A 13,876-nucleotide genomic window follows, 5' to 3' on the forward strand; every position below is an offset into this window, starting at 1 on the left:
TTGAAATGGTATTCCCTGATGTCAGTGGCCTCTTTCGTCGAAACTGCCAATATTAAAAATCTACACAGTTGATTTCTCGCCTCAAAATGTCTCAGAACTGGATTAAGTGATGAAGTAACATGAAAATAGTAAATGTTGGGCTCTCTCTATGCTGCTTTCTGCCCCTCACTTGAATGCTGAAATGAATGGTGGGATATCTGTGCTGTCAGGTTTACACAAGTTACCAACCAATGCATCCTCAGTAAAATGGTCGTGTCAAGAACGCTTCCCAGAATTTTAACCTTTGTTAGGGAAACGTGGACTACAAAAGATGACGTCACCAGTCATTACAGTATATTTAATAACTCTTGTGTCTTGACTGAAAGAACTACAGATGTACATACTAGCTAGTACTGTAAATAAATTCCTGTTGCATCCCAGTCCTGATTTGGATTTCACCTACAGGTCCCATATTGTAGCTGACCTGGTCCTTCACCAAGCGCTAAACTGCAATACATTAAATGTAACATGCTTGATTGCATCTGTGTGTGTGTGTGTGTGTGTGTGTGTGTGTGTGTGCGCTTCTGCTTGGTTCTCTTCACTCCTAAAGTTTGTCCTCACGCAACTTGTGTTCCCACGTGTGTGAGTGTGCGTGTGTTTAGTTGTGTGCTGCGTGAGTGCTTGTTCATGTGTCTCGCAGCGTATTCTTTATGTGCCTGCTCCCGTCTCCACACTCATCCAGCGCCTGTTCGTTTGTTGAGCAGCAAACGCTGGCAGGTCAAATCAGCTTAGACGTGTGCTGGTCGATAAAGTGAAGCGAGCTCGAGGAGCAGCAATAGAGGCTGTCTAGAAGTCTGAACAACACTTCACAGCTCCCCTCGAGATAAAGACAGATAGATCCGCCATACTGTCAGTAGATGTGTTGAATTTCCAGTCTGTGACTGAGGCTAAAACGATAATATGTAGTCCCATTATACATTGTTGAATTAAAAAAATTCATCTTTAAGGTGTTGCTTTTGTGCTGTTTTTTGTCTCGGTGTTATAAGTCCTGACTAGTAGTTCAGTGATAATTGCCACTTCAGTATTCACAGGGTCAATTGGTTTTGCATTTCAAGCAAAGGATAAGCTAACATCTGTCTTTGTGAATTATGCTTATTTTCAAATGTATTATTTTTGAGAGGTCAGGGCTAAATTGCATTCACATTAAACATTGAAGTGATGCTTCACTTTATTGCAAAATTTAGATTGGACTTTTCTGACTCTTCTACAGTAATTACGTGAAAAAGTTACCTTTTGAAGTGCAGTTAAGATGGGTAACAATAAAACTGATTGCTAGGACATGAGGTGTAACTATAAGCAATTATCAATTACACATACTGTCGATGCAATTCCGAGTCCATGAAGTAACCTTCCCGTCATCAACATTTTCTGTCCATTACTGAAAACACCAGCTTTTTCTGGCACTCAACTAACCTTAGAAGGTTCCTGGAATGATTTGATGAACAAAATCATACAACTTAAAGGCCATGAAAACATATTTTCTCTTTCAGGTTCATGAACGCACTACTTTCTTCCAAAGTTAAAACCCCTTTTGTTATTTCACATGAGATATAAGTATATTTGTGTTGTTGTCCTTACTCTTCTTACTCGTTTGAAGTGGGCGCCAATCAGAAGTGAGCAACATCTGATGACAGTTGGTGGTTTGCTAATGTTTTCCAGGCTACTGTCAAATGTTACAGACTAACTTTCGCATTTTGACATTTGACTTTTTGTCAAATGTCATCAAACCAAACCCACACTGTCCTGATGGAGCAGTTTAATTTTGTAGTGTTCAGCTTCTAACAAGAAATAAGTAAGGATATTTTTTCTCTCTTTACCTGTTGTTTATTTTCTCATGAAAGAGAAATACTCAAAGTTTTCAGGGGATGCTTGCTGTCCATCCATGTTTTCTCTTCGTCCTATAAGCTGCACACAAGGCAGATGCAGTTAAATCAAGACCAATCAGCAGTGAAGCAGTAACACCGGTGCCCGTCCTGTAACCTCTCGCTCTCATCTCTTCTACTGATGTGCGTGTGTGTGTCAGGTGTTTCGGGGAGGACACGTGTCTCTCCATCCCAGACATCAAGGCAGTAGTTATGGTCCTGCCGCCCAGTGAACCAAGAATCACCATTACAGGATCTAATCGACTCGTCAGGCCTGCCAGTGACCTGAAGGGCCCGCTGGGTGTGGCGCCCTTCAAAGAGCTTCACATCACCAGCACAGTAATGAAGGGGGACAGCTTCGGTGGATGTGAGTAGAGAGGCGGCCTGTGTTGTTAGGATACTCTCGTCTCATACTAGCCTTGTAGTAATGTTTCAGTTAATGTTACAATTGTGTATTTTTCTGTTAGAGTAGGGTTTCATTCTGAGTGGAAAGTTGTTTACAAACTATCTTTTTCCTTCATGTGCGCTCGATATTTGTTTGTTTTTTAAAAATCATTTAAAAACTATTTGCATACATAACAATTTTTCTGCCATTTGTTGTCCATGTATGCAGTCCACAGACCAGGTGTGCTGGAGGTGATGCATAACCTGGACTATTGTGATGTGCTGGTAATTGGCGAAGAACTGAATCCTGAGAGGGAGAGTCTGGAGATTCATCACAGTGCTTTGTTGGGAAAACACCTAGATGCCACCAACTCCACCTCTGGAATATCAATATATGGTAAGCAGGGCTGACAATCTGATAAGAGGGGTACTGTGTGGTACTAATGCAAGCCGTTTTAACATTTATTCCTTAAAACTTACTAGTCGCTAATTAAAAGCTACTAGTTGTTAGTTACTAGTAACTTTTCCATTAGCTACTAGTAACCATTCCTGTTTTTCTAGTAACAACTGATTAGATACTAGTACTTAATTCTTTCTTACTAGTAACTAGTCCATTAGTTACTAGTAAGTATTTTCAAAGTTAGTAACTAGTTGCAGATTTTTGCCATTGAAATCAATGGGGATCTGCAGTTCACATATCAACTATTCGAATAGTTACTTGTAACTATTTCCACTTTACTAGTATCTATTAATTAGATACTAGTACTTATTCGAATTGTTACTTTTTCCACTTTACTTCTATTTATTATACAATTATACTATTCCATTCTTACTAACAATTAAAATGTTACTATCAACAAGCCATTTTAACCAAAGGAAGAATTCAAATGTTACTAATATGTTGGAATAGTTACTAGTAAATAATGAATAGGTACTATTATCTAAATAATAGATACTATCCATCCATCGCCAGAGAGAACCCACGCGGACACGGGGAGAACATAGAAACTCCACACAGAAAGGCCCACGACCCACGACCTTCTTGCTGTGAGGTGCCAGTGCTAACCACTGAACCACCGTGCCACCCATAATAGATACTAGTAAAATGGAAATAGTTACTAGCAACAAATGTATAGGTGATATGTGAACTGCAGAGCCCCCTTGATTTTAAGGGCAAAAATCTGCAATTAGTTACTAGTAACTAAAAAATAGTTACTAGCAATTAATGGACTAGTTAATTAAGTAATTATTTAATCAATTGTTACTAGTAAAATGGAAAGGGTTACTAGTAGCTAATGGAATAGTTACTATTAACTAATAAATAAGTACTAGTAGCTTTTAAATAGCAACTAGTACGTTTTAAGGAATAAATGTTTGGCATACTAATGCTCAGTAGTGGGAACACATGAAAAAAACCACCTTTCCATCTTAAATATAATCTTAAAAAATATCTCTAAAAATGGCCTGCCCCTGAACATTCAGCTGTGAACATCCCTGAAATAGACTCCTGTCATAACATATTGCAGTTACAAACTGACACACAGTGCTACAAAACATTTTACTGCAGTGTGACACGTTTGTCCTGTGTCTTAAAAGGTGTGGACTCCATGGCCCACTATGAGCAGGCGCTGAGACAGGTGCACTACAGGAACTGGCGACCTGCCACCCTGAGTGAGAGAAGGTTCAGACTCACCTGCTCTGAACTCAACGGACGTTACACCAGCAATGAGTTCAGTTTGGAGGTCAGTTTGATGTCTTTCAACCGCCATATTTCAACTCTTTTTCACTCTCTTCTTCTTTTTCTTACTCCTTTTCTTGATCTGCTTTTAACTTGAGATAGATCTTGATCAGTCTTTTGACCACATTGTCTTGCATTGTGGTTTTGTTTTCTTCTTTTTGTTGTTCACCTGTTATTCCTGAGGATAATGGTCTTTGTCCCGCCTCTGTAGGTCAGTGTTCTTCACCACTCAGCACCTGTGGAACATGTCAATCATATGGCTGCCCAGCCCCAGTACATGAGACCCATCCATCACCCACTCATGATACACACTCTCAACTCACACATGTCAGGTAAGCCACAAAAGCAATTTAACTGCATTCTGTGGTGAAAGTTTGGTGCTGTAAAGATGATGAAGGATGTTTTTATGTTATTCTGTACCAGCTGCTTTTCTGTCACAGCAAGGTGAACTTCAACAGGTATACTAGCAGTCCTTACATGTAAACCTCTATTAGATTTCCTTCCTACATGTTCATCTTAGACCTACTGTACTGTTCCTTACTGCACAGTAGTTGGAGTCAGATCCACTTTTACACTGCAATGGATGATTGTAAAGGACATCTAGATTTGTACGCCTTCGCTTTCTGTTTCAAATAAGCAGTTTAGACAAGATGATTAAACTGGAGATCACTCAGTTGTAAGGCATTGTCTAACTGAGTTGATCTCATAGTAAAATGTGATCATAACTGAAAATAATGATGGTCAAAACAACAAAAATAAGTTATGGGTTGTTGAGCTTTATTTAAGTCTAAGATTGTAGATAAAGAATTACACACAGAAGGGAAGCAGTGTATATCAGAGGGTACCACTGTTACTATAAGGCAGACGTTGGGCACCAACAGTCAGAGATCTACATCCATGTATGTAGAGGTGTACACATAGTTGGTAATCCATGAATATGTATAATTATTTTAACCATTGTTTAAACAAACAGGTCAATTTAGAGCAAAATACTGAAGAAGAAACAAAATGCTAAATGAAACCAGGAATACAATAAAGCAGGCAGCTCAACAGCAAAATATATTATAATATAGAACAATCTTTTGCCTCTCTTCTTATCTTCCAGGAGCAGCACCTCCTGCAGCAACAGTAGTTATTGTGGTTTGTATCGCAGCCCTGGTGGTGATTGTGGTGATCGGCGTGTACAGGATCCATGCCACACATCAGGAAGGGTCCAGGGAAGATGAGGAAGGGGTCAAAGACCCGGAGGAAGACTGGGACAACTCTGCACTCACCATCACTGTCAACCCCATGGAGGTTAGATGGCATTTTTCATTTCAGTTGTATTCCTTCAATATGCTCATCTAAAGACTAGAAGGGCTGGGGGGGATATAAGATGATTTGTCTTAGCTCAGTTGCATTTTTGCCTTTGTAAACATTTTGATTTTGATCTGTGGTGACTTTCCCACTGTGTTTTCTAGAACATACAAGGAGCTCAGGCACTCGATGGAGAGGTAAAAGAAGACGAACGTGAGGAGGAGGAAGAGGATGAAGAACAGGTGGGAGGAATGACAAGTGCTGAGTCAGACAACAGTGATGAAGATGAAGAGGAGGAGGAAGAAGATGAGAGAGAAGAGGTGAAAGAGAGAAAGCAGAAGGGAAAACTAGAGTGGGACAGTTCCTCCATAACATACTGACTCAACATATTAACATAGACAAAGAGTATCAACACTCTTTACATCTCTTTCTCTCTCGCTGTCTCTCTCTACCACGCGCACACGTCATCCTTCATGTTCACTACACCAACATATAGTACCCACACAGAAACAAAATCTCTGATAGAACAATCTGTTGCTGGAAAAAAAAAACACTTTGAATCTTCCCACGTTGTCATTTTTAATGAAATATCTCTCTCTGTTGGTCAAAGTTAGAACTACAGAGTCAGCTGCGGTCCCACAGTGCTATGAAACATTGTATGTACATTATTATTCATATCACAGTCAGTGAAGCAAAATATAAGATGAATATCAAACAAGCACAGTCCTCTCATTATATGTGCAGAATTAGCTGGAGTTTAGCTGAGAAAATTTAATCCAAACTCTGCAACAAACATGAGTCATATCTTAAATATAGCGACACCAATTCACACAAAGATAATGTGGGCTTTTATCCCAACATTTTATATTTGCAATTATGTGTGTCCTCAGATTACTTTTGAACAGATTGTCTGCAAGATGATGGTTATTAACATATTTAGCAGTGAGATGTATCCATACACATATCCATAAGTTAATGTATCCATAACAATTCCTTTGGCCTATATAGTAGGTATAACATAGCTGTACTGTCACTCTGTGTATATCCTCTGTTCTCATCTTTAACTCAAACCAGACACTTTTCTGTCCTTCAAGTATGTTTGATCAGTCACAGTTTTCTCTAATTTCATCACAGTGCTGTGGCTCTGTTGCCTGGACACTAAAAAGAATCCTGCATAAGTTGTCTCTTGAAATAAACATACCACATTTGTCCTGATTGATATACAAAGCAGAATTATGAAGTGTTTAATATCTTCCACCTTTGGTTTCTCAAAAGTATTTTAAAGTTAAAATGAGCACTACTTCATCAGCTAATGAGCTTATGGAAAGAGTTGACTAAAATACTCTTAGAAACAAAAGATCTGGTGGCTTTTTGAAGCCTGTTTGTTTGTTTGCATCCGTCTGTGTACCAAATATATCCATACTGTGGCCTATTGTAGCCTCTGCTCTTTAGGGTTTGATCTTTCTTTTTTCAGCAGATGAAATAATACAGAGGTATTACTGAATGCTCCTGATATCCTGTCTTTCCTTTGTTTTTAATTCCATACTAGAGGGAGCCCTCTATGCAAATATGGGCCAAGTATAAAGGACCAGTACACAGACACATGGGCAGCAGATTTGAAAAGGAATGCAAAATTGCTACAGAGGCAGAGAAATCCTGACTTTAGAGCCTAGATTGGGTCACTAAAAAAGCATCTGTGTCAAAGCTCAGTTCCGTTTATTCCAGCAGAAAATGTTTTACTTCTAGAAGAATTCAGCAGTTACAAGCACATTTTACTGGAAAATTCGGTAAAGTGTGTAACAATAGAAAACACTTCCAGTAGCACAAAATCTCCTCACAGTGGAGACCTGTAGCAGAGCTGACAGGAAGAGGTTTGTTAATGTGACAGGATTCAATACTTCTGCTGACTCATTAGTCAGAATCTTAAAAAAACCCTCTAAACTCTTTCACTTCTCGCTACTCACTCCACAACGTTGTTAGCAAATCCACAAATCATGAGCCATGTATTTGCTTTTTTCGTCACTTGGTGCCGCTGATTAGCAGGTGTAACTGATTACACTATGTAACACAATTTTAGTTCAAAGGGAGTGGTTATTTCCTAATTGTTTATGCTTCAAAAGTATAAAAAATGCTTATTGTTCCCCACAGAATTTGCTTTTGTGACCAGGACAATGATATTTTGAAATGTACTTATTTCCAATGAGAAAATTTGTGTCTTTTGTTCACATAAAGTCAGAAAAAAACAACAGAAATCCAGATAACCCTGGGTTTATACACCGGCTTTGATCTTTGCCTCAGACAGCTTAGGGAAGAAATCTTAAAGGTACTTGAAGGCTGCAGACTCCTTATCTAGAGCTCTGACAAATTGTTCCATAAGGCCCAATTTGATTTGCAGTGGTGGCATCAGCACCTTCCGGAGGTCCACCAGCCTCAAGCCGTGCTACTCCATAGTGGTAACAAGTACCCTCTCTTCCGGTGGCCGCACCTTAAAGAGGATTACAAAAGCTTGCTGGACACCTTGAAGTATGATGAGTACGGCTGGCAGGTCATAGGTGACTTGGAGAAAATGGTGGCATTCCTGATGGGTCTCCAAATTTCCCTGCTAGCTTTGCCTTTGGGACAGCAGGGACACAAAGGCGCACTACCACGGCCGGGTCTGGCCACAGCTGTTATCTGTGGGGAGGAACGCCAAGTGGAAGGTGCTGATGCCACCACTGCCCCATCAAATTGGGCCTTATGAAGTAATTTGGAAATAGGCATATTCAAAATAATTTTCTATACTACTGAGGCATAGGCAATAAGGAAAAAAATGTGTTACACAGTGTGTTATAATTTGGAAACATGGCTCTTAATTCTGGGTTAGCCTGGGGTTAGGGTGCCTAAATCTTTAGGGTAAAATAAGTCTTTATTCTTGTGAAACTGTTTATCTTGCACAAGTCTAATCTGACAGCAAACTGAAGACCTAACACAAACCAGTCTAAACATTTATTTATGAAACCTGGCACAGGTCTTTTTGAGCGCCACACCTCCAGTTTTTAATGCTGGCTTTCTCTTAAAAATGTCTTAATCCAAACAAAGATGACCATGTTCTTATTGACTGAGTAGAGCTCCTTTTGACGAGGAAACTGAACTTGATGTGTAAAATTGGTGGAGTGCCCATTTAAAGTCAGGTGAAGACTCACAGAGCTAAATGCGGGAGAAGAGAAGTAGACTGATTTGTTTGTTTTACTGGAGAATCAAGAACTACAAGCAGAAACGGAAACTTTCTTGATATTTATTCCATCTCGTATTATCGTAATTGCAGTTTAAGCAACCTTCTCAGACAAAATATAATTCCACGACATTGTCTGCATTCAAATGATCTAAAAGTAACTCCAAATCCCTTTTGACATTCCCATTTCTACTATCACCTGTCACCTTTTCATGTCCAGACAGTGTCAGTGACTATTACTCCCTCTGAGCTCTAACTGATACGTCTCCTGTTCACCTCGCCCCCTCCCTCTGTTGGCCTTTAAGCACCTGTGATTGTGATGTCATCATTGTGAAACAACTGCCTTGTTTCCCTCGTCCCCCTTTGTCATATTGTGCTTCTGAAATATTAAAGAGAAAAAGATTCTTTTACATATAAAAAACAAACCCTGTAAAAATGTTCAAGACAGTTATTTTATATATCTGTTTCTTTTTCTTTTTGTAAACAAAATGGTTGGGATTTCTCTCTCTTTAGTGGTCATCCCACTGCTTTCTGTATATTGACCAATAAAGACTTGTTTTAGACTCTACACAACTTTCTTTCTTGTTTTGTGCACTTGAGGTCTGACCTGTGTGTGTGTGTGTGTGTGTGTATTGGCATATTACATAATTAATAAGCTGTCTATATAGATGTTGGAAAGCTGCCTGAATTTATCACATGCAAGCAAGCTGACTGGGTGTTTCATTTGTTTACATAATAAGCTTACATAGACAGAGGGGGTGTTATTTACATGACATTACTGAATTTGTTCAGAGGGGAAATGCATTGTAATGCATGAGCCACATTATGTGCCACAGGACAAAGAAAGGATAGAATTTTTTTGTCTCCAAATACATTGATTTAAGTGGATCGTACATTTGTCACTGTACCACAATATAGACATCTTCAATAGAGCCCTTGATGCCAAAGAGAGTTAAAGCTTTCTTGAAATCAATAAAACAAGTGAATATCATACCTTTTTACGTTTGTTGTACATGCTTGTTAATTAAAGAATAATTTACCCAGACTGCTGACACAGATGTGGCAGTTCCTACGGTCTGATTTGTCTCCACTCTAATGATTGATTTATGAATGTGGAGGATATGAGCCCTTTGCATCGTGTTGAAGAAATATTGTGAGCCCGCTGTTTGGTGTGAGGAAGAAGGTTTTCGGACACTGATAAAGACTTGGACAGGAAAGTTTAATGAGACTTGGCCAAGGAGAAACTGTGTCAGCATCCAACGTGTGAACACATGCAATGCCATCACCAAATCTGAAGGATGACATCTTTTGGTCCCTTTTATGTTTCTGTATTTCCCTGTAGTAGCCTATCTGTAGGTTTTCCTCTTAGGTCACCTTCAACTTGCATTAACCTGAACAACTAATCTGTCTGATGTGGCACACATTTACTGATGTAACATTTTGCAACAATGTGGTGAACAGGGCAATAACAGGGTTTCCGCAGGGTCTTAAAAAGTCTTAAATTTCAAAATCAAAATTTAAGACCTTAAAAAGTCTTAAAATCGCTGAAGTTTGTGCTCTAGGTCTTAAATGATTTTGAACAGGTTTTAATTTTCCAACATCCATGTAATGCTACCTCTACTGCTCAGTGAAATACTCCCACAGCGCTTTAGAATGTACTGCCCTGTGAGAACATGCTTTGCACCTGCCTCAACTTCTCCCCTTAGGCTACTCACTCACACACACCTTTACCTCTGGTCTCTCAATGCAAACACACAGGCTTTCCCCGCCTCTCCCCTGAGTTTCTCCATCAGCAGTAGGTTATGTTTTATAAAGTTGCTGAAAAGACACTCACCCATGATCCTTTTTCACAGCCGCAGGTGCACCACATGCCAGCTTGTTAATTACGTTAATTATCAATGTGTTTCATACTTGAATGAAACACCCAATTTTGTAAAAATCACTCAACCCTAATTTGAATACATTTATTTACTCTGCGAGAGATTTTGTGACTGCATTTCCTTTGTATGTTTCTTTTTTTTTTCATGCCGTGATATAGGTCTTCAATTTCATTCATTGTAGTCTTAAAAAGGTCTTAAAAAGTCTTAAATTTGACAAGGTGAAACCTGCAGAAACCCTGCAGAAAGTAAACAATACTCCACTGTGGGTGTGTAGATCATTTATTAGGGTGAAGTGGCTGCCCTGAGGGAAATGACAAAGGTGGTGAGGTCTGACACAAACAAATGCAATAATTTGATGATAATATGATTGTTTGGAGGAGGATGAGAGCTTTAATAGGAGTCAATGATGGGGGAGATAACAAGCCTCATTTTAAAATGCATCAGTGAAGATCAATCCTCAGTGGCAAGAAAATAGCCAACTTGAATGGAGATAATAATTCCTGGTACCTGTTTTGGGAAATTATATCAATTTAATCTCTGTGTGTTTAGTACAGAGATACCATCCAACAGGGTCCAACTGAATTGTGAATTACTGACCCCTGCTGGTGGAAGGATTAATTAAAAGTTGATTGACTAAGTTTAATACATTTAGACAAAAACTCCCAAAAAAGAATGTCGTAAATATTAAGCATCTATTTATCTGAAATCAGAAAAGAAAAACTCTTCTTTGTCCATCAAATGTGGCTGCCAGTTTAGATTAAGACAGCTATCCTGCAATGTCTTAGCATCACCTTTTATATTTATCTAATTGTTTTGAAGGCAGAATGTGTTCAGGCGTGTGTGAAGTCACAAAACACTAACTCTGACCTGAGGGTCTTCATGTCTTCTATTTTGTTCCAGAGAACATATTGTGTAGTGTTCGAGCAGTCTTGGTCTCGAGACTGGTCTTAAGATTACTTTTTGATGGTCTCTGTCTTGTCTTTAACACGACCGCATTTGTACTCGGTCTTGTCTCGGACAATGATTGCTCTGGATTTTATTTCAAGACCAGTCAAGACCATAACTTTGGGAATATCAATAAATTGCTTTTGCATTGTCTGATTTATTTGTTAACATCCCAAATTTGATCGAATGTAAAACTTATTGCTTCAAATGCAACCAACAACCCTAATAAAAAATGTGTTGTTCCCGTTAACGACTGTCACCCCTCCCTGCAATGGTAAACATGGAAAAGGAGTGTTGAATAAAGATGTTTAAGTTGATTTCAGCTCTTAGTGTTTGAATGTAGGTGTTTTACATTTACATTCTACATTTATTTATGTTGACTGTATGTTTGTCTGCGTGTAGCAACTTATCACCACAGCAAATTCCTCGTATGTGTAAAACACTACTTGGCAATAAAGCTCCTTCAGATTCTGATTCTGATTCTTTAATGGGAATATGGATCTTTCAGATCAATTTGAGAAGTACCTATGATCTTGTTCCACATTTTATTGTGTGTAATGTAATGTGGTAAACTGGTCTTGGTCTTGACTCGGTCTTGGTTTGGGTTGTCTTGACTACAACACTACCATGTAGTACTTGTCATTTTTTACGTAACTGTAAACAACCCTGAAGTTCAATGAACCTCAGTATGTGGATTTTCAATCAGTGCCACAAAGCTTTTAATTGACTTGAGTTCATCTATTAAATGAATGTCCAGAGCTCGTGTAGATTAAGTGTTGCAGCGTTGTTTTGGCTCCCTTCTCACAACAGTGCTGACTATTCATTTCTTCACTAAGCAGATCCCAGAGGATGGGGAAATGCAATCTGCCAATTAGTACAGCTAATGTTAGTTAAAAAGGCACATTAAGCTAATAATTAACTGATGAGCACCACATGTTCAATAACACTGTAATGGACCCCTGCTAGAGAAAACCTGACTGGTGCTTCAGACCAGCAAGAATTGCAGTGTTTTCTTTCTTTTCTTTTGTTGGCATTTTAGTGTTATCTGCTTCTTCTTCCTTTATTTTCACTTTAATTCAGTTCAAAACACTCGTCTGTTAAACCAGAGCTGAACTGACGTAAGAATGAAATATAAAAGTTTTATGAACTTTTATCGTGCATGTGTGCTGTCCCAGAGTTCAGCTCCGTTTTGCATCTTATAATGATGCATTGATGCCCTTTATTTTAGATACAAACATACAACTTGTAACACTGGGGGCCAAATGAGTAAGCTTCAAGTTAAGCTTTAAAAATTAAACAGGAGGAGAAATCAAATACTCATTCCACACTCTACTCACAGAAGCATAAATCAAACACACCCTCTGATCTTATGGCTTCAAAAAGGATTTGTGGAGTAAATAAATAAGTGTGTACCACAAACTTACAAGGGAAAGTGTGTCTCTACTGTGGAATTATTCTCTGCCAAGACACAGATCGTCTCTTCATTGTCCAGATGGTAATTTTACATGGCAAGTGAGATGGAAACATGGCCACTGTCTTAGAAACGGCCCATTTGGGTAATTATTTTACAGTAAAATGGACTTTATGGGGATCTCCACATTCCACATAACTCAACAGTTGCAAATAAAAAATATTTTTTATTTATTCATGTCAAATTAATGTACTTTTATTCATTACATGTATCTGCATTGTGCACCATCAAGCCTTTTAGTGCCAGTCAGTGTCAATGATCTGTACCACAGCCTTGCAAACTTTAGGTAGTTGGTTTATTTACAACACACAGAGCTGAGCGTAAACATGTTAGATTCTGTGTGATTGCATCACACAGAATCTTGTGGTATAAACCCCAATTAGGACACATATTCTGGATGAATGCTGTGATAAGAGGGAATACAGTGTTTTATAAAGCTTTTTGTGGAGTATGTTATATTTAAAATGTGCACACATACACAGTCATACATGGCTGCATGCACAAACACACATACTGGTGTGATACCGTCGACCATTAACAGGACTCATGAAGGACTTTGTTTCTGTGTCATCCCTGTTCATTCACATTTGCTTCAATTTATCCACTTTTCTCTGGAAACCGGCCAAACACCTCCTCACTACTGCATGCCGAGGAGCTGTGTTTTGTCTGTGTGTTGACTAATTGAAATTGAGACAGTGTGGTTGTTGTGTATGTAGGTGAGCATGTGTTAAGGGCACAAATTCTTAAAATAAGCACTGTGAGTCTGTGTGTGCTTGTGTGTATGTGTGTCATCGTGGCAAATGTGGTCCTGGAGACTGTAGCAGAAACTACCACAGAAGCTGTTTTAAGTAAACAGGTGTTATTATGTCTGCGTGTCTGTCTGTGGACAGATTTTGTTAACAACCATGCAAGATGCAGACAACTTAACAATGGTGTAGCTGACATCAAAATAAAGGCATGGTTTGAAGATGGGTGTAGTCCAAGCAAACCAATGCCCCCCCCTATTTTACATCCGTGGCCCATAGTCTTTTTAATCTACACAAAATTACT

The 13,876-nt window shown here is 38.9% G+C and overlaps 1 protein-coding gene across 1 annotated transcript in view; it reads left to right on the top strand.

Moving 5' to 3' along the window:
* Nucleotides 1-6,823, top strand: part of clstn2a (calsyntenin 2a) — a 168,849-nt gene extending 162,026 nt beyond the window's left edge. Inside the window, exons 13-18 of the mRNA XM_038718242.1 lie at nucleotides 2,063-2,268; nucleotides 2,515-2,682; nucleotides 3,882-4,027; nucleotides 4,235-4,355; nucleotides 5,129-5,319; nucleotides 5,484-6,823. Coding sequence (XP_038574170.1) covers nucleotides 2,063-2,268; nucleotides 2,515-2,682; nucleotides 3,882-4,027; nucleotides 4,235-4,355; nucleotides 5,129-5,319; nucleotides 5,484-5,699 — 1,048 coding nt within the window. The 3' untranslated portion in view covers nucleotides 5,700-6,823. The remainder of the gene's footprint in view (nucleotides 1-2,062; nucleotides 2,269-2,514; nucleotides 2,683-3,881; nucleotides 4,028-4,234; nucleotides 4,356-5,128; nucleotides 5,320-5,483) is intronic.
* Nucleotides 6,824-13,876: the final 7,053 nt, after the last annotated feature.

The sequence above is a fragment of the Micropterus salmoides genome, unplaced genomic scaffold (genome assembly GCF_014851395.1).
Source record: "Micropterus salmoides isolate LMB-PRFRI ecotype aquatic unplaced genomic scaffold, ASM1485139v1 Ms_hic_scaffold_14, whole genome shotgun sequence".
NCBI lineage: Eukaryota > Metazoa > Chordata > Actinopteri > Centrarchiformes > Centrarchidae > Micropterus > Micropterus salmoides.